This window comes from Notamacropus eugenii, chromosome 1 (assembly GCF_028372415.1).
Source record: "Notamacropus eugenii isolate mMacEug1 chromosome 1, mMacEug1.pri_v2, whole genome shotgun sequence".
NCBI lineage: Eukaryota > Metazoa > Chordata > Mammalia > Diprotodontia > Macropodidae > Notamacropus > Notamacropus eugenii.
The window spans coordinates 592,095,329-592,121,333 of NC_092872.1; the positions used below are offsets into that span (position 1 = coordinate 592,095,329).

The 26,005-nt window shown below is 39.4% G+C and overlaps 1 protein-coding gene across 3 annotated transcripts in view; it reads left to right on the forward strand.

The window, feature by feature from the left end:
* The window catches only part of PCSK2 (proprotein convertase subtilisin/kexin type 2), a 318,578-nt gene that overhangs the window by 205,975 nt on the left and 86,598 nt on the right, over window positions 1-26,005 (forward strand). For all 3 annotated transcript variants that reach the window (XM_072634512.1, XM_072634513.1, XM_072634514.1), the window contains one exon: window positions 18,128-18,204. In XM_072634512.1, coding sequence (XP_072490613.1) covers window positions 18,128-18,204 — 77 coding nt within the window. The remainder of the gene's footprint in view (window positions 1-18,127; window positions 18,205-26,005) is intronic.

Consider the following 26,005-nt stretch of genomic DNA (forward strand, 5'->3'; position numbering starts at 1 on the left):
TGAAAGTACACTCAGATAACCTTCTTTTTAAAAAAATTACTGAAATGCTGAATTGAAGTTTCTGTAATGAGGAAATAAAATACATGACTAAAAAAATCCTCTCGAAGAGTTGGATTAATGAGATTTGAGAGACTAGGGCCTGAACATTTGCTGGTTAATAGATCTGGGGGATACAAACAGTGTTGCATCAATTACAGTAATTAACCAAAAATGAAGATGAATTGAGTAGCAGCTTCGATGCCAACAGCAGCTAGAATGCTGAGCTGAGGGAAAATAGTCCCAGGAACAGCAGAAAGACTCTCTCCACCCTAGAGAACTGCTACAAATTTCTGAGAAAGAGAGTTACTCACCTGCTGCCTGAAAGTGATGGATTTATGAGACCTTCTGTTATTGCTGCACCCCTAAGAACTCCTTGCTGATCCCCTCAGAGTCATGCTTTGTTATCAAGTACATTTCAGCCCCTGTGGGTACTTCACTAGTCTTGAAAAATGATACCATATACTCTCTCCAAAGATCATTCTGAGTTTTTCTTTTTCTTTCTTTCTTTCTCCTACTCCCAGGCAAAAATTCCACCTGAACCCATCACAGGCGGAACCAGAGAGAGCTTATATTATGCACATGCAAAAAGAATACCAAGTAGATATTTTCCAAGGTGATGTTTTAGGCCAAACCAGTGACAGAATCAGAGAGAATGCTTGCCTGGCCCAGTGAATCATGAAAAAATAGTTCATGAAGATGCTCACCTATCCCCAAAAAGTGATTTAACTAAAAAACAGTTAATTCAGTCACTGCATATGGATATGGCCTGAAATATTCTTTAAGGATAAAAATACTTGTATGTTTGTATTTTTCAGATAAAATCAAACCATCAAATATTCCTTGGGTTCTGCTAAAGGCAGGACCTGCATGTATTCATAATCAGAAGAACACAGGAACAGAGTGAGCTCCTTGGGCTGGGAGTGGTGAGACACTGGTCAACTGAGTAGGTATATAATAAGGACAATCTGATCTGCCATCTGTGACTACGGGGCACTGATATCTGAAAGGAAAGTCACTGGTACGAAATCAGGTTGTATCATGCCAAGAAAGTCTGCCAAAGAGTCATCATCAAAATTCAGCCAGTGTCCACCACCCTGAGGACTGAGGTCCATTTTGTATGGGTCACGTTGGCCAAAAGATCCATTGTCTAATAAAAACCTCAGAATATCAATCTTAACCAATGGCCCATTCACCAAATTTCAAGAAATGTTGTAAACTATAAAAGAATTTAGATATTTAAGAAATATTAAGTACCTCCTATCATCAAAGCACCATGGTATACAAAACCAAAAAAAATGAAGTAGTTTGTGTCCTAAAGGAGCTTACTACCTTAAGTCTCTCCCCATTACACCCTACCTACTACGCAGCTGCCAAAGTGATTGTTCTGTTTAATTCTGACCATGTCACCCCTTTAATTCAATAATCATCAGTGGTTCCCCATTACCATTATTATCCTGGGATCAACTATTAATCCCTCTATTTGCTAGTCAAAGCTCTTTGCCTTCTGATCCCAACTTACTTTTCCAGTCCAATCATTATTGGTTCAATAATCATTGCCCTTCTCACTCAATAGTCCCCACAAACTGGTCCTCTTACTCTTCTCCATACAGAGCAAAGTATTTCATTTTCCTTTGAAGTAACTTTTCCCCAAGACTGGTATGTTCTCCCCCCTTGTCTCCATCTCTTAGAATCACTGGTTTCCTTAGAGACTCAGCTCAAGCACCACCTTGTCCATGAGGCTTTTCTGATTCTTCCACCTGTTAGCACCATCCCCCCCAAAATATTGCTTTGTATCTATTACATGTTTATACCACCCTCATGGAATTTAGGCTCCTTGAGGGATGGAATTATTTGACATTTGTCTTCTGTATCCCAAATGCCTGGCTATATAGATGTTTTAAAAATACTTATTGACTGATTACATTCTACTGGGCAGAACAATGGATGTCCCTTCTCAATTCCATCTCTGGGAATCCTCATCCTCTTTCAGGGTTCAGTTTGAAAACTTCCTCCATGAAGAAACTTCCCTGATTCCACCCACACTCTACTGGTTGTCCATGCTTGTTCCTACCTGAAATTACCTTGACTTTATTTATCTGTTCCCATGTCATATCTCTGTAGTAGAGTGTGAACATCTTAAAGTCAAGGACAATTTTCTTTTTGTCTTATTGCCTGGAGTCCTTAGCAAAGTACAGCTGGATCCCAGTTAGAATAATGAATGTCCTAAAATAGTTGCATTATTTAAATTTGCACTGCATGTTTCCATTGAGCTGGACCTGATGACCATATTTTACATAATTATAATTTCAAATTATGTGGTTTCAAATTCATGTGACCACTTCAAACATTCATTCTTGTCACTATTCCAGACCTAGCTATATATCTTATGTTGGATCATGAATCTAGAGTGGGAAAAGGCTTAGAGACAACTGGGTCCAACTCCTTCACTTTATAGATGAGGAAAACTGAGAACCATGAAGCTGAAGTGAATTGCCTGTGGTCACACAGGAACCCTAGTTCATCCGGAATGAACATCTAGTGTTCATAGGTGCTTAATAAATGTTAACTGGATTGAATTGCATCTCTTCCAGCTTAGAAAGAAATCAAGGAAAACTTCATGTAAGAAATGGCATTTGAGTTGAATTGTGAAAGCTAAATTTGACATCTTAAACTCATATGAAGGACTCTAAGAGTTCAAATTCAGCTTCCTTATTTTGCCTCCATACTGATTCAGATTTTCTCTAATGGCCCTACTTTTCCCTTTCTGAATTTAACTGGATTGATAACTATGAAACATAACATATGGCATGAAGTTTATTATACCTACTTAGGGCATCATTTATTAAAAAGGAAAACCTCATTTCATCCTGAAAATACCTCATGACCTCAGGCGTACAATATTTCCCTCATCAGTGGCTGGTTTACATAACTCAGCTGTTAGCATTCTCTGTACAGCCTAATGATTGTATGATGAATGGGGATTCTTGGGCTCCCTCCCTGTAGCAACTTAATATGCTATGTGTACAGCTTACAAATGAAGACTGTAATCACTTTTCCATAGTTTACAAATTATGAAGTTAGATTCCCATCACACATACTGTCAAAGTTTTTTAGCTTTAAAACCAGTTAAAATGATGAATAGTACCAGAAGTACATTTAATCTTTTTCCAGAACAGCTGGGGATCAGTCCTTTTTGTCACATTTCACATTACCTGAGAATATAAAATTGGTCTCGGTCTGTGCTAAGATTCAAACAACTTTCCAGTGAAAGAGAGAACTGGTCCACCTGGCATCTTTCAGGTTTTAGCACTCTTAACATTTACAAGCAACAGTACTGTCTGACTTCATGAGATCCCAAGAGACTTTGGCTAGCATCTGTGCTCTGGGCAAGATTACCCTGAAAATGGTCGCTAAAGCTTTGATTTTAAGTAAAAAGATGAGTGTGGAGCTAGGGGCTCAGCAAAAGAATTTAAAAGACCGTGGATAAGTATCTGAGATTGGTAGTTTTTTTTTTTAAATACAAACCACAACAGAAAAATATTCCCAAACCCTAAACACCCCCAGTAGCCATCCCCCAACTTAGGATCTTCGATTTAGAACTGAAGGGAATCTTCAAAGTCAAGGAGTTTAATCCCATTGGTTCACAGAAAAGAGAATGACAACCTAGAGAGATTAAGTGAATTGTGCAAAGTCATAGAGCTAGTAAATGACTTGGAACCCTATTCCTCCAACTGCGCTACTTCACCTCTCACACAGTTGCTGCTGTTCTGACACTCTGAACAGTGATGCTGATGGGACTGACAGGGTCCCCTGGCTCTGATTTTCTTTTCCTTTTTGCTAAAGGAAATAAGTACTTCAGAGTGGTGGTTTACTTATGTGTGTCCTCAAATGGGAAGGGAAGGGAATAAACAATTATATAGCACTTACTATGTGCCAGGTACTGTGCTAAGTACTTTACAGGCATTATTTCATTTTATCCTCACAACAACCCTGGGAGGCAGGTGCTATTAGCATCTCCTTTTACATTTGAGGAAATTGAGGCTAACAAATGTTAAGTGACTTACTCAGGGTCATTCACAGATTTGAATTCAGGTCATCTTGACTCTAGACCACTAGTTTATTCACTGAGCTACCTAACTGCCTAGAGAAGAAAGGGAAAAGGAAAGAAAGGGAAAGGGAGAGAAGGGGGAGGGGAAAGAAAAAGAAAGAGGAGAGGAAAAGAGAAAGGAAAGAGAAAGGGAACATTTTTGCTGTAATGTTTAGAGCAGAGCCTCAGAGGAATGATATTTTATCCTTTAATTTTAATATATTTATTGGAGTAACCTTTTCACTGAACTCATGTTTACTATTTCCAGGATTAAATGCAATTAGAGTTCAAAGTTTCTGAAGGTTCCTGTTCTACAGTTCAGTGCAATCTCAGAAAATGGCTATTTTCTCTGGATCCTAAGCATTGGCAATGTTCCCATCTTTCATGAGAGATCGTGAAACCTGAAGAGGTTGACTCCACCTCTCATTTTAAACAACACTAAAATATTTCTGGGACAACCAGATATGAAAATTGAGCATGTTTTCCCCAAGATCATATCAACACCCAGGTCATCAAAAGTTGCATGCAAATATACTTACAGCTCGTCACCTTGACAAGGCAAATTTAGATCATGCTGGATACATTATCCCAATTTTTTTTTCAAAGCTATTTGTTCTGTCTTTGTGCATTAGCAGGGAACTAGGCTTAAATTTATTTTCAAGCCACTCTCATCCACTTTAATCCTTCCATCTGTGACAATTCCATAATATTATCTGGGGTCATTGTCTACCTACTGTTGATATTTTCCATCAAGACCTCAGGCAACTACATGATCATGTTTATTGTTCTATTAGGTTATCCAAACAAAACCTAATGTTGCTCCTATAACCTTTATCCTAGGAAATTCTCACTCTCAAACTGCCCACTTTTCTGAATTTTCCTCTCCCTGAGTAATCTCTAATGAAATAATGATGACCTCTTCACACCAATTCACAGACTACAATGACTGATCTTCAATGACATTGTCCTATATTCCATATTCACTGAGGTCCGCTAACTTTGTGGAGTCTAAAAGGAGATAAATTCATCTATGTTTTGTCTCATTAGTGAGCATTTCATCTCATCCTTCCCAGACTCAAGGCCACCACCCCATCTCCCAGATATCCCCCATTGATGCTGCCTCCTTTCAAAGCCTTCATCTCCCTCTGGAATTAAAATAAAATTTCTATACTTGTGACCCTGGGCTCTGATTGATGAGCATTTCATATTGACTTACCAAACCTCAGGTCACTAGACTGCTTTCCTACCATCTCTATGCCATACCACAACAGCACTTGGACACACTTTTTCTCCAGGTCTAGCTTGGAGAACTGCAATCAGATCATTATTGCCCCTCCTGGCAAGAACATCTCAATCATTTGCCCTATTATTTCAGTGACCATTCTCTCCATCTTCCCTCTCCACAACAATCTTCCCCAGTCATTATTCCCCTACATATCTTGTCTTCTTCTATAAGAATATAAGCTCCTTAAGGCACAAGGAGTGTGTTGCTTGCTTATCTGTTATTCCAACTCTTAGCACAATGGCTGGGACATATTAAGTGTTTAATAAAAACTTCTTTCATTTATTCATTTGTGATGAAAGATATCCTCTGAATTTATTTGGTCCTAGTGATGTTTGAAGTTGCACTGACCCCAGAATCTTTTGATCTATATAAAATACTGAGACTAATTCTTCACTCTGATACAAGAGCAAGTTCTTAGAAAACATTTTTTGTTAGCAGAGGGAAAAAGGTAGAAAAAGAAGGGGGGATTAGGAAAGAGGAAAATGCAGACATTTAAATGCCTCCTCCTACTTCTGTACTAGGGTAAATTATCCTATACCCCAGTTCTATTAATCAAACAATAAGTATTTATTAAGTACCTACTATGCCCCAGGGACTGTACAAGGTAGTAGAGCTAGGAAGACAAAAGAAAAAGTCTCCACCCTTGAGGGGCTTCCAATGTAGCCAGGGGTGACAACATACACAAATATAATGAAATAGATACGTGGAGATTTCTGGATGGGATGGGGGCCAAACTAGAAGGTAGAGGATCAAGAGAGGCCTCAAGTAAGAAAGTTACACTTGAGCTGAGCCTTGAAGGAAACCAGAGGTAGGATCAGCCAATGCAAAGGCAAAGAGAAAAGAGATAGAGTGTCAATTGTGAGGAACAGCAAGAATGTCCAATTCTTGCCACAGTATTTGTAATATGCAATAAGGGTAGAAAAGTAAATTAGAACCAGTTAGTAAATGACTTTAAATATCAAATAAAGGAGTTTATATTTGATCTGGAAAGTAATAGGGAGACACAAGAATGCATTGGCTGTAAGAGGTACATAGTCAGATCTGTATTTTAGGAAACTGAGTCTTATAGCTGTATGAAGGATGAATTGGAAAGGGGAGATAGTAGAGGCAGGAAGACCAACTAGGAGCCCAGGTGATAAGACTCATAACTAGGATGTTGGCTGTGTGAGTGGAGAGAAGGGGATTGATTGGAGAGATGGTATGAAGGCAGAAATGATGGCATTTGGTCAATCATTGGATATATCAGATGACAGAGAGCGTATTAAGGGTGACACTGAAATGGATTGGAACAAAGGTAGGCAATGTTATCATCTCTAGTTTCCAAATGTAAGGGGACTTTTAGGCAATGTGGGGTCCAATCCAATCCAATTATATTTAATGTCTCTGCTATGTACTAAGCACTGGGCTAGGAGATGAAGGTACAAAGATTAAAATTTAAAATAGTTCTTTCCTTCAAAAAGCTTACAAACTGTAGGTAAAAGTAGAGTAAAGACTATCAGCCAACACCAGGGCTTTTAAGATGCACTCATTCTCTTACCTTCAGCCCTATAAGCTTCTGTCTATGTGTGCCCAGTTGCCCCTCTGGTTCTTGTAGTTGAGATAAGGATGGGAATATTCTAGTTTCTCTAACTCAAGCAGTCCAATTGGCTCTCCCAGTGCAGAAGGCAGGGCCTACCCTTGGCAAAATGATGACATTAGCATTTTGGTTTCCTGCTACAAACGTTTTTCATGACCTCCCTAATTCACTTGCTGGTGCCCATACTGCCTCCATTGTCACAAGGCCTTGCTGTTGCAACGACCAAGATGACTGTTTTAGATGATAACAGTCTAAGGTATTATACCTCCTAGGGGGTACTTGAATTTTAATAGGGGACTCTTGAAGACTCAAAAATCTTTGTGACTCTCTAATTGTGGAAGTTAGAAACTATGGCAATAAGTGGAAAAGATACCTGGGTGCTACTGTTTTCCTGGACACCCCTGAAATCACATTATAAAAGGGAAGACGCAAACTAAATATGCTAGGCTCCTAATTTCTGATCTTTTCACTATAAGTTCCTCATGTTTAGAAGGCTTACCCTCTTTAGCTGCTACTATTAAATTAGCATTTAGGTTGTTTCTAATTTGAGGGATTTCTTGGTAGCATCGAAAGAAGCATTTCTTCCTGAGCAGCAGGAGTCAGAAAGCAAATCAACTCCATAGATTCATCATTAGTTACTCAACAGCAGGAAGTTCTTCACACTGACCTTCCTCTCATCCTTCATTCAGAATAGCTTCTCATCCGAGCAAAGGAAATTCAAAGAAAGTATGCATAGTAATGATGTTTTGTACTAATATAATCCCTGTCTTCAGAGACATCTGTAGTGTTTTCTTAAGCATTAAGTCTTCTGGAAACTCTGGATTAGAACATAGATAAACAATGTTATCATCTCCAGTTTTTGATTTGTAGGGGGACTTTATGAAATGTGGAATCCAATCCAATAAGCATTTAATGTCTTTATATCCAAAGCACTGTACTAGGAGATGAGGATGTAAAGGCAAAAATTTAAAACATTCCTTGCCCTCAAAAAGCTTATATTCTACTGAAGGCATCCAACAAGTAGAAGAGATTATTGTTGTGTTGTGTCTGACACTTTGTGACCCCATTTGAGTTTTCCCGACAAAGACACTAGAGTGGTTTGCCATTTCCTTCTCCAGTTCATTTTATAGATTAGGAAACTAAGGCAAACAGGGTTAAGTGACTTGTCCAGGGTCACACAGCTAATAAGTGTCTGAGGCTAGATTTGAACTCAGGTCCTCCTGACTGCTGGTCTAGTGACTGTCCACTATGCCACTCAGCTACCCCATGTGCATATGCATAATCATTTCAATAGGAAGGATAAACTCTATTCTGATAAGAGAATTACAAAGAACTTTTTATGTAAGAAATGGCACATTATCTGAGCTTTGATACAAGCTTGGAATTCTCCTAAGCAAAGGTGAGAAGGGAATGCATTCCAGGTAGGAGGGGCAGCCTCTGCAAAAGGCACAGAGGTGGGAAATGGGGTACTGAGTTTAGAGAACAGCAAGTGGACCAGTTGGGCTGGAACACAGAATATGTGAAAGGAAGTAACACGTAGTAAGCCTGGAAAGGCTTGAGCCAAATAGTGAAGGATTTTAAATACTGAGGGGGGCTATATTTTTATCCTAGAGTAGGAAGGGGTAAGAGGAAGCCATTGAAACATCTTGAGCAGGGAAGTGACATGGAGAAACTTTTGGTTAGAATCATTATCTTGGCAGCTGGGATGGAGAATGGATTAGAGAAAGGAGGGAGACAGGAGATAAGAATCCAATTCATAGGAGAGACTAGGATGGTGGTATGTACATCATGGGAACCCAAAGACCTGGGTTTGAATCCTATCTATGTTTGTTCCAGATTACTGGCATGGCCACTGCAAAAGTGTTTTTCTTCTCTAAGCCTTCTGTTCTTCATCAACAAAATGAGAATTCGATGACTTCTAAGGCCCCTTCAAACTTTAAATCCTCTGACCCATGCAGAGTTGCTACATTGATTTCCTCTGGGCCCATTAAACTGCTTCACCCTAAAATGTCAGTGACCAATCAGATTGAATTTTCTTCTGAGAGGAAGATAAAGCTAGGGAGCTTTTAACTGGTAGGGATGAGGAAAAGATTTCCCATGATCAGAAGCTGTGAGTTAGGGCTTTGCCACATGTATATTCTAAGATTGAGTCCACTTTCCCATGGACCCTGGGTGTATTGGTAGGAAAGTATGTCACAGGTTTTTAAGGGAATATTTTACATCAACTATTCTTATTAAATGCCCTTAGCAAACACCTCTTTCTAAAAACTAATTAAGTCTGATAACTGATGTCAATTGATATGAGTGGGGAAGCATATTGGTAGAAGTTCATTAGACTACAGCATCAGAAAGATTCACCCACCCACCCACCCACCCACTCACCCACACACCCAGCTTCCCAAGGCACTCTAGAACAGAAGTGTCACATATATGGCCCATAGGCTACCTGCATCCCAGAGCCCTCCCAAGTCGAGGCAGAATCAGATTAAAGTGTAATGGGGAAATATTTAACAAAACAAATAAAAATACAAGAAAACATGGATAACATTATTTTTTAAACTAAATCAATATATGCCCTCTTAGGGATCCTTATGATTGGGTTAGTGACCCATGTCCATTTTACTTTGATACCACCACTCTAGAACCCTGAGAGGAAATGTGGCAGCTATCTTTTGTGGGTTCAGTCTGCCAATAGGAGTGGGGGATTGGAAAAGCATCTCCAGAGACTATATGAGCTAACAAAAAAATTGCAAAGATTTCCAGCAATGCAACCCAAACTGGAAGGTTGAGTTTCTTATCTATTTTTTTCCTCTGTACTTGAAAGATGTTAAATTTCATTAAGTTTTATAGCTGGGCTTAATATATACATAGATCTCTTTAATGTGAGTTCCAGTTGAAAGTAAACTGAACATTACAGTTAAACAAGTGCCGGTAGAAGAATTATTTCAGAAAAACCCAAATAGACATAGTTGAAAACATTCAGCCATGACTGTGTTTGATATGAGGAGAATCAATAGCAAAATTCTTGAAGCTGTAACGTGCCAGAATCTTTTAACTGCTCAGTCACGTTACAATTGAGTTTTGTTCCACGGCAATATGGTTGCTGGTTGGAAATTCGTCTGGGGACTCTCATTTGGCTTTCATGAACTCACGCACACTGGGATGCTTCAGCAGGGCTCTTCTGCCATTACTCCATGAGTTATTCAGCTGAATCTCTTCAGGGAAAGCAGGAAGAGGGAAGAGGAGAGGGAAAGGCAGACAGAATTTCCTATTGTCTTCATAATTCATCAGCGCCTACCTCTTGGTATCAATTGTTGTCTTGAACTACTACTGACATTTTTTTCTGGCCTTTTAACTTCCATATGCTTAGATCTTTCCTCCCTGATTAGAGTATAAGTTCTGTGAGAGTGGGAACAATGTTTGACAGACAAAAACCCAGCAAGACAGATTTGATTTTGGTGTCCAATCCCCCACTCCTATTGGCAGACTGAACCCACAAAAGATAGCTGCCACATTTCCTTTCAGGGTTCTAGAGTGGTGGTATCAAAGTAAAATGGAAATGGGTCACTAACCCAATGTTGAATGTTACATAATGAAGTGAATTGTGGTATGTGGCTCTCAGAACTGCTCATTGGATGAGCTTGTCATCTGTTGCCAGACCCTGACTCTAAAGTTTTCTACTATGGTAATCAATCAATCAATCAATCTATCAGTAAGCATTTACAAAGTTCCCACTATGTAGTAGGGACTATGCTAGGAGCTGGTATACAAAGACAAAAAAGTAAACAGCATTTACACATATAAATATAAGCAAAATAAAGACCAAATTATTTGGAGGAGAGGGCAGTAGCAGTTGTATATGGGGGCAGGGGAGGAATAAGTCCTGATGAAAGATTAGGAGGTTCTAATCTAGAGTAGCTGTTGTATGAGTAGGGAGAAGGTGATAGATACTAGAGATGTTGATGAGGGAGAATCAATAAGACTTGACAACTGATTAAATATGGGAACTGAGAAAGAGGAAATAATAAAGAATGATTTCAAATTTTGCAAAGCTAGGTGAATATAAGAATCATGGTACTCTCATCAGAAATAAGGTAGTGTGGAGTTTTGATGAAAATAGGTTTCATTTTAGACATAATGGGTTTGAGAAGCTTACTGTATATCCCCTAGAAATAACCAGCCTGCAATTAGTCGTTGGGACTGGAGTTCAGGAAATCAAGGCTGAATGTGTAGATTCAGGAATCATCTGCATAAGGATGTTAATTGAATCCATGGGAGCTGAGGATATCACCGAGGGAGAGAGAAGAGAAGCCCAGGACTGAATCATAGGGGACATTCATACTTACTAAGCAGAAGGATAATTATCTAGCAAAGGAGAAAAAATGAAAAATGCTTATTAGTTAACTAATGCTTTGGTGGGGTCAGTTTATCAGATTACTTTCCAGCAGTGATGACTAGCCTAGAAGAAATGGAATACAAGTGGGAGCTATCCAGGAAGAGCAAGCCTGGATACAAAATCACAAAAATAACAAGTCATCATAATAAATAATGATAACCAACATTTATATGAATTTACAGGCTTGCAAAGTGCTTTACATGTGTCATCTTGCTTAAGCATTACAACAACCCCATGGGGGAGATGCTATTATCTGAATTTTACAAATAAGGAAACTGAGACAAAGTGAGAGTAAATGATTTGTCCAGAGTTACAAAGCTAATGGGGGTGGGGAGTGAAGGGAGAGATTTGAATTCAAGTCTACCTGACTCCAAGGCTACCACTATACCTACTATGCCATGTATCTGCTTTACAGTGTCTTGGATGTCAGGGGAGTAAGAGAGAGGAGAGGAGTAGGGAAAAGGGTGCTGGAAAGCTACCGCCTATGGCTTTGGGCAAGTCTTATGTGGCTGACAAAAACCCAACAAGACAGATTTGCTTTTGGTGTCCAATGGCCAGGAAATGATGCCAAAGCTGATGATTTGCCCTATTTTAACCCCTTAGATGTGTATAATATATTGCTCTTCCTTAAAGGAAAGCATTATATATGACAGCTGCAGTGTTTTAAGAATTCAAATCTAATCTTGTTCCCAGGATGAGGCTAGAGATAGCATTCACTTTAGTACCTTTTGTGTTTTTGGTGGTTTTGATCACACCAAAGTGACCCTCTTGTTCTTCACCAAGCTTAATCATCTCTCTGTCTCTCTATCTCTCTCTGTCTCTCTGATTCTCTGTGTGTGTGTCTCTCTCTGTCTGTCTGTCTCCTCCTCCTCATCTTTCTCTCTCTCATGGGATAGACTTCCTCATCATCTCTGCTTTGTATAGAACCTAGCAAAAGGTTTAAGGGTTAGTTCAGAAAAACTAGAAAAACCCTTTCCTCTTTTCTCCTCCAAGCTTTAGGGTTCCCCGTCTCCTGAAATTATCTCCTTATATACATTGTAACCACCACCAACACCCCCACCCCATCCCTAGTAGAATGTAAGCTCTTTGGGGAAAAAATTGTTCTGGTTTTGTCTTTTGTGTCCCTGGCATCTAATATTGTGTGTTACCCATTGTGCCAGGCACTATAGATGTAAATACAATGAATGAAACATTTCCTATTGGCAGGGAGCTCACATTCTAATAATGAAGACAATGACATATACAAGGAGAGAGGGAGAGAAAGAGAATGAGAGAGAGAGAGAGAAAGTGGAAAAGTAATAATAATAGTTAGCTTTTATATAACACTTTAATGTTTGTACTTTTATCACAACAAGTAGGTGCAATCATTATCCCAATTTTCCTGAGGCGGACAGAGGTTAAATGACTTGCAAGGTCACATAGCTAGTAAGGGTCTGAGGCTGAATTTGAACTCAGGTCTTCCTGAGTCTAGGTCCAACACTCTCTTCACTGTGCCACCTAGTAGGTATATATAGTAGACACTTAAGAAACAATCACTGAATTACTTAAATGCTTCTTAAACACAGCAATTCAGATTTTCATCAACATTCACTCAACATTTCCATCTCTTGGCTTTTCTTTAGCATAGTACAAGATCCAGGCCCTTCCTCCTTCTCTGGAGCATTAACCTGGCCTTTAGCTATGAATTTCTATCTTCCATCCAGAGTCTAATCTTGTCCTGACCTCTGACTCTGCCTTGTAAGAGGTAGATCTCAACAAGGCAGAACCCTTGAATGACCCCTTTTTTTCTACACCCACTTTTATGAGAAAATAAGCTGACATCAGGGATTTATTCCCCAAAGCAACTCTCAAGGGCTTTCCTAGGGTCAGTGGAGATTCATTTCATCATGGTACATTGGTAATTCTCCATCATGGTACAGTGATAATTCATGCTCCTAATGATTACCCTCAGGAACTGCAAGATCCTGAATCAAAGAGAGATGAAATTATGCTCCAGATATGTATAGGGCTTGGGCAGAAAAGTGGACTGATGCATCTTCAACAAGGGTTGAAAAGTGTTTTCAGGTTAACCCTAAATTAGCCCAAAATTCAATTGTTTGGGATGGCATCTTTGCCCCCAGAACGTTCCTGAGGCATCAAATTCAAACATACTTGTCTAAATACTCAAGTTCAAACCCAGTATGATTTATCCCTGGAAAACAAGGGCTTTACTAATGTCGAGATCCCTGTAATTAAAACAAAAATGATTAGCTTGGACCGTATAAGTACAGATTCCCAGTGAAACTATGTTCATCATTCTTCCCTGGTGAGCCACTACTAGCCTTTCAGTATTCATCATCAATCAACCCACTAGCATTTATTATAGAATTTATTTACTATGCATAAGGCACCGTGCTAAGAAGAGTGAAACAGACCCTTCTCTCAAGAAGCTTACCTTCTAATGGGGGAGACCACATGGACACAAATGTTTATATAGAGAATATGTATAAAATAAATATGAAATAGCTTTGGGACAAAGTGCCTGAGCAGCTGCAGGACTGGGGTGGGGGGTCAGAAAGTATATGGGTGTATGTATATTGTATATATGTGTTTATGCACATATATGTGTATGTATATATGCACATGTATATACATGTAGACACATAGACAAATGTGTGCGCATGTATTTGTCAACTAGTGGCCTTTTCTAGCATAGGGTGGAAATAGAGAGACAGTTTGGAATTTAAAATTGGACAAAAAAAATAAAGCGTTTGTCCCCAAACTAGGGGCATGGAAGGGAGAGAGGGAGGGTGCAAGGGAGGAAGGGAAGGAAGGAAGGAAGGAAGGAAGGAAGGAAGGAAGGAAGGAAGGAAGGAAGGAAGGAAGGAAGGAAGGAAGGAAGGAAAGGAAGGAGGGAGGGAGGGAGGGAAGGAAGGAAGGAAGGAAGGAAGGAAGGAAGGAAGGAAGGAAGGAAGGAGGGAGGGGGGGAGGGAGGGAGGGAGGAAGGAAGGAGGGAAGGAGGGAAGGAAGGAGGGAAGGAAGGAAGGAGGGAGGGAGGGAAGGAAGGATGGGAGGGAGGGAGGAAGGAAGGAGGGAGGGAGGGAGGGAAGGAGGGAGGGAGGGAAGGAAGGAAGGAAGGAGGGAAGGAAGGAGGGAAGGAAGGAAGGAGGGAGGGAGGGAAGGAAGGAAGGAAGGAGGGAGGGAGGAAGGAAGGAGGGAGGAAGGAAGGAAGGAAGGAAGGAAGGAAGGAAGGAAGGAAGGAAGGAAGGAAGGAGGGAAGGAAGGAGGGAAGGAAGGAGGGAAGGAAGGAAGGAGGGAGGGAGGGAGGGAAGGAAGGATGGAAGGAAGGAAGGAAGGAAGGAGGGAGGGAAGGAGGGAGGGAGGGAGGGAGGGAAGGAAGGAAGGAAGGAAGGAAGGAAGGAAGGAAGGAAGGAAGGAAGGAAGGAAGGAAGGAAGGAGGGAAGGAGGGAGGGAGTACTACCTTTTAGTTAGGAAACAGCCAGTGCAAAGGCAGGAATCAGCTAGGCCAGTATGGCTGAAAGTAGTATGTGAACAAGTGAGTAAACTCTAAGAGTACTGGAAAGGCAGTGAGGGTTGGAGTTGTAAAGAGCTTTAAATGCCAAACAGAGAACTTTGTATTTGATGCTTAGAAATACTAAGCAGCTACTAGAGTTTCTAGAGGAGGGGTGATATGATCAATCTACATTTTAGGAAAATCATTTTGGCAGCTGTGGAAAGAAATTATGACCCAAATCTCTTAGGCAAATGATTGGTTTGGACAGAGCTCTAGCTCAAGCAAGGCAACCAGGGCTTTGAACCAAGGCATTAACTGTGTGTACTTTGTCAGCAACAGAGAAACAGAGCTTCCCACCTTGTTAGCAAGAATAATTAGTTAAAATGGGAAACCACCAGATGGCAGGCTAAAGTTAGCCCCTTCCAGCTATTCTTTTGTTTTCCTTCCCTCGCCTATGAGGCAACTTACTCAGCAATGGCTTTATGCTGCTGTCCTGGGGTCATCTCTGTCCCCTGTCCCATACCGTCTCTATACCAGTTAAAGAGGCACTTCTCATAACTTGTTCCCAGCACAGTTTAAGGTGCCTGCCCTTGAAGCAAAAATTCTTAGAGCTTTGGTTTTGTCTCACTGAATATCATCACCCAATCAATTTAGGCTCTGTAATTAGTATTCAGAGTCCTACCTCTAGAACTAATTGTATGATCTTAGTCAAGTCACTTCACTTCAATTTCCTCTCCTTTAAAATTGGGGGCAGGGGGTTGAACTAGATAGTTTTTAAGATCCGTTTAAAATTCTACATGCCCAGTTGGGAAGAAGGATGAAATAACAGACAGCTCACACCATAGTCCAGGTCAGGGCCACCATGAGATCATGGTTCTAGATTCTCCATGACTTTTTTTTAAACATGTTCATTTTCCTCTGCAGCGAGGGATAGTCTACACAATTGCCACAAGTGCCTACTCTAGGCTGGAGCATGGCAGCTCAAAAGCCAGACCTGAAATGCTCCCAGTATCTCCAAGACCTATCAAGGTCAACCCAAGATGAACTAGAGCAACTCAACGAGAGACATTTCAGTGTAGTCAATCCTCCAAGAAAACTTATTTTGTTGAACAAATTATTATTTCATTAGCAGACAATCCCACTTCTCTGCTAGTAATTGGCAGCTCTTTGTCCTACAACAAATACATAATTTGGGGATGTCAGTCAATAACTGCCATAAAATTGCCAGTTATAGAATGGCAAGAGGAATCTGGAGGAAAAGAAAGTGTTTCTCAAACCCCCTTCCTCTTGCTAGAACTATAAGATGAAAAAGAAAGGGTTTAAGAGCAGAGTGCCACAATTACCATAAACTTCTCAGGGAGAAATATAAAAACACTCTTATTTTCCTGGAGAATCTGCACTGAGAGATTTTATTCTAGGGAAAGAAAAGCAGAAGCTCCAGGTAAATAGGGCTCAGACTCTAGGAGGAAAGGTTTCTAACAGAAAAATAGATAATATTAGCATTTGCATAATGCTTTGAGGTTTGCCAAGCACTTTACCAATATTATCTCATTGTATCCTCTCAACAACCCTGGGAGGTAAGTGCTATCACTGTTGTCCCCTTTTTACAGTTGAGGAAACAGAAGGTAAGTGGCTTGCCCAAGGTCACATACCTAGCAAAGTATCCAAAGCAGGATTTGAGCTGTCTTCCCGACTTTAGGTCCAGATTTAAACTCAGGTCTTCCTGACTTCAGGCCAACTTTTCTATCCACTGCAGCCCAGGAATAGTGTGAGTTTCCAGGGTGGAAAGGTTTCTATGGATGGTAGAGAAAGTCCTATGCAGATGAGTCAGTAGTGTAACCTGGAGAAAGATGAAGACTTCTTTTCATTTCTGTGGCCAGGGCTACACTTGAGGACCTAAACGGCCACATGTGGCCTTTGAGGCCACAGGTTCCCCATCCTGGTAGACTTTAAAAAAGTGAAAAAATGTTATTAATGCAGATTAAACTTAAAAATGTGTAATACAGGGGCAGCTAGGTGATACAGTGGATAGACCACCCAACCTAAGTTCAAATAACCTCAGACACTTACTGGCTACGTGACCCTGGGCAAGTCACTTAACCCTGATTGCCTCAACAACAAAAAGTGTCATGGATGCATTTTTTTTCCCTGAGAGGGAGCATTGAACATTTCCCTATTCATCCCTGAGTGATGACTCTGTCCAGCATTGAGTCCTCTGGGTACTGCTAAGAACAGTAATCCCAACGTCTGAGACCTTTTGAAATTACACACCAAAGAGTTAAAATCATCAGAAATGTTAATTACTTCACAAGTCAATAATAATGTTTCACATGGAAGGAAAGTTAGCTCCTACTTCCAATCCTCTGTAGCAGGACCATTTTACAGAAGCTGAGAGCTAGATGGCTGTGTGTATATTTGGTGCAAGGAGTTCTTGGTCATGTGTGAATTAAATGACTTCTGAGAATCCTGCCATCAGAGGTGGCCATACAGTGAAACTAGGAGGGAGGGAAGGCATAGATTTTTCCTGGTCTTCTCTCTTGGGTCTTTCAGGTAACCATGATAACTCACAGTTCTGTGATAATGGTATATGTTGTCAAGTCCTGAACAACTTATACTGAATGTCAGCAAAAACAGGGAAGAAACAGATCTTAGTCTGGATTCTAGGTCTACAGCTGGTACGGACTTAATTGGTCTTAGGTTGGATTTCCATTAGTAAATCATCCTTTGTATTAAAGACTGCCTTCTCTTCTTTTTAAATCTAAGTATTCCCAGAGGGTAACAAGACACCACATGCAAATTTACTACCACCTCCAAGGCCTAGAGAAGCTTGCTATATCTTGGGCAGGATGGTATGGGTTGGTATAGTGGAAAGGATACTGGAGTTGGAGTCAGAACTTGGTTTCATATCCTTGCTGTGATACTAGCAACCTATGTGACCTTGGTCAGTTCACTTCACCCCTATGAGGCCTCCAGTTTTCTGACCTGTAAAACTAATGATGTCTAAGGTCCAAAACCTATGAACCTATTCAGGGCAGGGGAAATATGGGCAGAAATGGGAGGAAGGGGCCCAGGAGGACAAATTTTACCTCCTTCCTTTACCATCTTGCCCAGGGCTATCTCTGAACAAAAGTCTGTTACCAAATGACTTAAGGAGGGATTTATCAACATGGAAAACCTATCCTTTGTAGCATTTTCTGTTTCCTGTGCCTCTGTTTTCCTATTGACCCAGAGAGATCCCTTGTGTTTTTCAGAATGCGGAAGCGAGCTATGACTTCAGCAGCAATGACCCTTATCCTTACCCTCGCTACACAGATGACTGGTTTAACAGGTAAACTGGGCACTGTTGGCTCCCCTTTCTTCACCTTAGATTTGCAGGAGACTAGAAGGCTTAGCTGATGCTGACAAAGTACCCTCCATCCTTAACTGAGTTGTATACTTTCTTTCTGAACAGCAGTCACTTTCTAAATCATTAGGAGATTGGGGATGATGACCATCAAATTGATTTTATTTGAAGACTGTAGATCCTTAAAGAATATCTTTCCATCATTCCAGTCTATTGAGTTATGACATAGGAATTATATGTTACTTTGGGCAATTGAAGGCAAAAGAAAATATCTAGGGAGGTAGAAACTCTAGGAAATCCACTTCCGGCCCTCTATGAGAGGATACCACATGACTGCAGCCTTACCATGAGATAGAGAAAAAACAAAACTAGCCTAGAGTAGCACGGTGGGGAAGGGGTGGGGGGAACACTGGCTCTGGGATCAGAGGGTCTGGGTTCAAATCCCATCTCTCATTTCCATGTGACTGTAGGCAAGTACTTTAATCTCTCTGGTCCTCAGTTTCCCAATCTGTAAAATGGTTGAGCCAAAGGGATCAGAAATGGATGGTCCCTGAGTTCTCTCCAAGCTATAGCCCATGATCCTACTTACGGTTTCTTAAATGTGGTATCTCTCCAAGATACTGGCTATTCTTCATGCTTGGAATGGACTCCTTCCTCATCTCTGCATCTTAGAATTCCCTGACTTCCACCTCCTATGAGAAGCTTTTCTGGACCATCCCTCACCCCTAGTTGTTAGTGTTCTCTAATTCCTCCTCAGAGTATTATGTGTATACTTATCTGAGAGACAGCATGGTAGAAGAGATAGAAAGCTGGCCGCAAAAAAATAGGAAGACCTGACTTCAAGTCCTCTGATATATACTGACTGTATCACCCTGGGCAAGTCTCTTAATCTTGCAATATTCTAGATAACTCTCTAAGCTTGAGGAAAGATGCTGGCATGCATTGGTAAAGGGAATTGCCTTACCTGGAATCTCCCCATGTTAATGAAATCATATGTCCAGTCCCTATATTTATCTATTTATGTGTTATATTCCCTTCGAAAAAAAAAAACAGAATATAAGTTCCTTGAGGGCAGACTCTACATTTTTCTTTGTATTCCCAGTGTGCAACACAATGGCTAAGCAAATAATTAGCACTTAATAAATGATTATTTGGGACTAGAGAAACTGCTTCCCAAACTATGTTGTGTTGTGTTTCATACCACTCATGTAAATAGATGCTGGGACAATGGCCATGTATTTTGAATCCCAGATAGAACTTTTTAAATGATTTGTCTTTTCTCAAATATTTGCATCTTTATGCAGCCTGTCTGTGACTGGCAGAGACCTAGAAGTGTCTAACAGTTGGCACAAGATGCCACTATATCCATTAACCACTTGGTTCGGTATGACTAGAAGTTGCAATTTTCTGTCATTTTGCTGAATGAGCACACAGACACCATTTAGATTTTTTTTCTTCTTCACATAGATACTTGTCTCAGTAGTTTCATATGAGAAAAATACAAAAAATAAGCATAACTTGCTCAGATGCAAGATATAGCAATTTTCAAACATTCTTTAGTAATTCCCTAAATTAAAAATTCAAAACTAATGTGATTAACATCTTTAGGATAATCTTACAACAATTCAAGAAAAAATTCACTCTTTTTAAAAGTATATTTTATCAGCAATTTTAATGTGAGTATTTTATAAGGTAGTAAGTTCCCTCTCACTGGAGGTATTCAAGTAGACATTGACTAATCATTTGTAGGAGATATTTTAGAGGAAATTCATGTAGCTCTGAGGTTCTATCCAACTCAAATATTCTGGGAGTTCATGAGTTTCTATTTTCTCATAACACCTTTCATCTATCATAAGTATACACTATACTAAGAGTACTGTCCTCATAAAGGATCTGTCTTCACATCTCAGTCCTTCCACTTATATTACTATATGGTCTTGGCCAAAGTTACTTTTTTAAATTTCTGTTTTCTCATCTGTACACTAAGGATAAAAATATGTGTACTATTTGTGGTGAGGCTTAAATGAGATAATATATGCAAAAGGCTTTAAAAGCTGTTTGACTTTCAGCTATTATCTTCTGTAATTAAGATTCTCAAACCTATAACATTAAAGGTGGTTTAGTCTTTGATTTTCAGTCATGTCCAACTCTTGGTGACCCCATTTGGGGTTTTCTTGGCAGAGATTATGGAGTGGTTTGTCATTTCCTTCTCCAGCTCATTTTATAGATGAGCAAACTGAGGCAAACAGGGCTAAGTGATATGCCCAGGGTCACACAGCTAGTAAATGTCCAAGGCCAGATTGAATTCTGTAAGATAAATCTTCCTGACTCCAGGTCAGTGCTCCAACCACTGTTCCACCTAGCTGCCCATGGAAGGTGGTAGATAATGCTTAAAGTTGGAGAGTGGGGTAGAAAACAAGGATGAAAAGGAAACTGAATTGGTTTGGCCATGAAATACTCCTGCCCCATGCCACAACTGCACTGGCTATCCAGTATCATTATGATCCCACTTACATACAGAGCCAGGAATTGCTGATACAATCCCAGGATGCTTTGTACTTTATAAAAAAAAATGATGGATTCCACTAGTGTAGCACTAGACACTAATATATATGAGTGTGTGTGTGTGTGTGTGATATATTCCAATGAAAAAGAGTTTGTTTTATGGATTGAGACCCTCAAAAAATAGAAGTATGAAATTCTGACTCATCCATCTTCCCCAATCCCCCATCTAAAACCCATTCAACTAAATCTTTCTGAGAGAACATATTCAAATAGTGTTCTAAAAAATCAAGAAAGTAAAAGTGGAAGTTTGCATTTTAAGTTTAATAAACTCAAAAAGATAAAATTACCTCAAAGTTTGAGTTTAATTGAAGTTCAATAAGGACCCATTTCTCATCACTCCCCTTGTGATCAGTTATTATTCCTGTGCAGATGATTTCCAAATCTATACATCCAATCATTCAACAAGCATGTAGTAAGTGCTTATTATGTGCCGGGTGCTGTACTAAGTGCTGGGAATTCAAAGAAAGGTAAAAATAACTCTTACCCTCAAAGAGCTTAAATTCTAATTCAGGGGACAAATGCAAATAAATAGTTAGCTACAAGATACATACAGACTAGATACAAAGTAATCTCAGAGGAGATAAGCTCTAACAGCAAGTGGGGAGGAGAGGAGACCAAAAAAACCTCCTCCAGAAGATTGAATTTGAGCTGATTGTTTTGTTTGGTTTTAATTTTATCTTTAATTTATGGAATAAAACAAGCATTTCCATAACATAGCACAATAAAAAAGATGATTGCACATGAAACTGCAAATCTGTTATGCACAACTTGCTATTCCTTGCAAATATATAACAAAATTACAATGTACATTTTTTTCTTTTTTCTACCCTCCCTTCCCCCACTATAGAGAGATGGCTACCATTAGACATAAACAGTGATATGTGTGTATGTAAAATTATTCTATACATCTATTTATCAGTCCTTTCTCTGGATGCAGATAGCATCTTTCTTCATATGCCCTTCATAGTTACTTTGGGTATTTATAACAAGCAAAATAACTAATTCACTCAAAGTTGTTTTTAAAACAATATCACTGTTACTGTATACAATGTTCTCCTGGTTCTGCTTATTTTGCTCTGCATTATTTCATGCAAGTCCTTCCATATTTTTCTAAGATCACTGAGCTCATCACTTCTTATAGCACAATAGCATTCTATTGCAATCATATGCCACAACTTGTTCAGCCATTGAGGCAATCTTTGAAGGAAATTAGGCATTCTAAGAGATGGAGGGTGAAGAGGGAGTGCATTCCAGGCATGCAGGACAGTCACTGAGATGCAATAGAAATGGGAGACGAAGCATTGTATAAAGGGAATAAGAAGTAGACCAACATTGCTGGATCACAGAGTGGAATAAAGTATAAGAAGGTGGGAAAGGTAGAGAGAGGCCAGGTTATGCAGAGCTTTAAATGCCAAATCCAGGATTCTGTAAGTCAGGGGTATCAAATACAAGGCCCATAACACTCCTGAGTGTGACCTGAACCAGATTAAAATGTAATTCAGAAATAATTTACAAAATTTCATATATGTATATATGTATGTATATACACACACATGTGTGGTTTTCTAAATCAATATGTGGCCTACAGGAATCCTAATGTACAATTTAGTGGCTCCCATTTCTAGGTAATAAGATTATCCAGCCCTCCTTTCTCCCGTGAGAGCCAGTCCCATTACCTTCTGTATGTCCCCTAGGTATCTCAGACAAAACATGGCACTCAACCTTTCCTTTAAAACCATCCTTCTTCCTACCTTTTCTGTTTTTATGGAGCACTCCATCATCTTCCTAGTCCCTCAGGTATTCAACCTTGGTACCATCTTGCCTAAAATTGTCAATTTTGTCTCTGTAGCATCTCATATCCCCTACTCTCTACTCATGTAGCTTCCTCTTGAATCCCTACCACCTTTCAAACTTAACTCAAGCACAACTTGCTATCATGAGACTTTCTTAATTTCCCAAATGGTTACCATTCACCAACTTCTGAAATTACTTTGAGCTTATATTGTATGTATATGTGTGTGTGGTGCATCATATGTACATGTATATTTGAACTTTTATTGTGTATATATGTATATATAGTGTGTATATATACCTATACTGTGTAGTACACATATGTATGTACATATATATAATATATATATGCACACATAGATGGGGCAGGTAGGTGGTGCAATAGAGTATAAGACCTGGGGTCAAGAAGACTCATCTTCCTGAGTTCAAATCTGGCATCAGACACTTACTTGCTATGTGACACTGAGCAAGTTACTTAGCCCTGTTTGCCTCAGTTTCCTCATCTGTCAAATGAACTGGAGAAGAAAATGCAAACCACTCTAGTATCTGTGCCAAAAAAATCCCAAATGAAGTCACAAAGAGTCAGACATGACTGAAACAACTTAATAGCATTATATATGTGTATTATATGTGTGTTTATATATGTATACATGCATACATATGGACATGCACATATGTACATATATACATGTTATATATTTATACATATATATTTATGCATGTGTGTATTTGTATGTTACAGGATATGTTCTGTCCCTCTAGTGGAATTGTAAGCCCCTTGAATGGAAGAGACTATTTTATTTCTGTCTTTCTATATATAGCCAGTTTCCAGCACAGTGCCTGGCACATAATAAGAACTTAACTAGTGTTCTTAAATTGATGTGAGGTGACAAGTTTGATTTCACAAGGCACTTAAGTGCCTACTCTGTACAAGATGCTGTGGTAGGCTCTGGGCCACTGGACTAGGGCTAATGCTAAGTATAAGATTTATCCTGTCATTGAAATCCTCATCAAAAATCGTTAAGTGATTGTCCAATGCTATCACACATAGCATTGGACAGAGTTATTTTAAAAAGTGTGAATTCTACCTCCTAGGGACTAACACTATAAGATAGGCAGCACTCATTTAGAAGAACCTCTTAAAGGACAAAAGTTAACACGAAGAAAACCTACTTCCCTGTTCCTATTTGTCAGACTCCTGTGAATACATCCCCATGTGCTATCTGTAAATACATAAGTTAGACCTCAGACTCACAAAACTTGTGGTTCATTTTGGCCCATGCATCTTCCTCAGGTATCTAAAAATTACTGTATCTTTTTTGATCTTCATATCACCCATGTCCCTATTTTGTGTAATTTATATTCATCATAACATGGTTTGTAATTAACCAGATTTGGATGCACAGAGAACGGTACTATCTTCCTCCAACATAACAACTACATACTTTGTAATGCAGCATATGATATTATCATCTATTACAACAAATATTTACTAGTAAGCACTTTTAACCTTTCAAATTGATTTCACACTTGTGATCCCGTAAGATAGACAAGATAGTCCTATACCTTATCACTGACATGGCAAAGGTTTCACTCATTTAATCACACCACTTTTGAATGTTGTCCCAGATTTACCATAATATTTCTTATTTGTTCACTGGATTCTAAATTCTATTTCCGCATTCCCAGATGTAAGCAATCCCTCCCAAGGCATTATCCTCCATTCCTTTTTTATCAGTGATTGAATCAAAGTACAATTGGCTTATTTATCCAATTTGCAGCTAAAGTAACACTGGGAGGGATAACTCACACAATGGAGAATATCACAAATGCGAAAATATCTCAGCAGTGTAGTAATATGGACCAAATTTGATAAGATGAGATTAGATAGGAATCAATACAAAGTCTTTCACATGGTTTAAAAAAAAAACCTATAAATACAAAATGGAGAAGGTATAGATAGAGAGCAGTTTATTTTTGGGGGGGGACTATCTGAATTCTTAGTGACCCACAGGCTTAATATGAGTCAATGGTGTGACATGGGAGCCAAAAAAGTTGATATAATCCTAGACTGCCTTGCAATCGATATAGTGCCCAAAAAGTGGAAGGTGATAGTCCCATGTACACTGCCCTGGTCAGACCTGGAATATTGTGTTTGATCCTGAGAGCCTCATTTTACAAAGGACATTGTTAACATAGAACCTATCAAAATAATAGGGTCCAAAATAGTTAAGGGACTGGAGACCAGATCATAAGGTTGAAGGAACTGGGATGTCTGGTTGAGAGAAGACTGGGGGAAAATACAATAGTTCTATGTCTTCAAGTATTTGATAAGCTATGACACAGAAGACAGATTTGACTTGTTATGCTTGATTTCAGAAGGCAAAACTAGGAACAATGGTTGAAAGTCACAAAGAGGCAGATTTTAGATATTTATATGGAAAAAGGCGTCTGTGTGAGAAAACTTCCTAACAACTAGACATATCAAAAAGTGGAATGGGAAGCCTCATGAGGTAACAAGTCCCTCCTCAATAGAGGTCTTCAAGTAGAGAACAAGAGAGATAATTCCTATTTGGATAAAAGTTGAACTGAGTGGTCTCTGAGGACTTTTTTTTTTAATTTTATTTATTTTATTCTGAACTTAAGAAATAAAATACCAATCTGTATTCTACAGTGTAATGAGGATGCTTTTAATTCCATCGTTGATTTTTTAAAATATCAAATAACTTCGCCCTAAGATTAACACACAACTTGATTGGTTTGATTCATTAGGTGCCATGTTCCATATCTGGTCCAATAAATCATTTAGAACCTGAAGGTTCAAATAAATCATTCTTTTGATAAAAATATATTCACATGCCCTCAGGTAAAAGCAGTTCCCAAGAAGGTTAAAAATCAGTTGATAGGAAAATAAAAGCCAGCAAAAACTTCCAAGAGGGTAGTTAAAAACAAGAAAGTTCTCTAGGGTCTCAAAAGGGCTCCCTGCCAGAGTCTTAGATCTAACTTTATGTCCTCCATAACCAAAGGACCTGCACCTGGGTCTCAAATCAATCCATCTAGGGGGCAAAGTTAACTCAAACCCAAATCTGCTGCATAATTTCTTCACTCACAGCATTTCCTGGCTGGTGTTATGAGAGAGAGAATTATTTCAGTGCTCTTCAGTTCCTCCGGAGTCCTGGCCCAACATCAGCATCTCAAAAACCTAGAGAATCACTCCATTCCAGGACAATGGAAGAGGGAAAAAGTCCCTCCCTTAACCTTCAGTCTCTTACCACAAAATGATGTTCAGCACAATTCTAGACATTTCAGAAAATACAGCCTCTACCTTGGAAGTATTTATAGTAAAGGAGGAGTCTGTGGTTCAGTGGAGAGAACCATAACCTGTGAGTTCAGAGACATGCTCTCTTGATATCTGGTCCTGGTTCTCCCA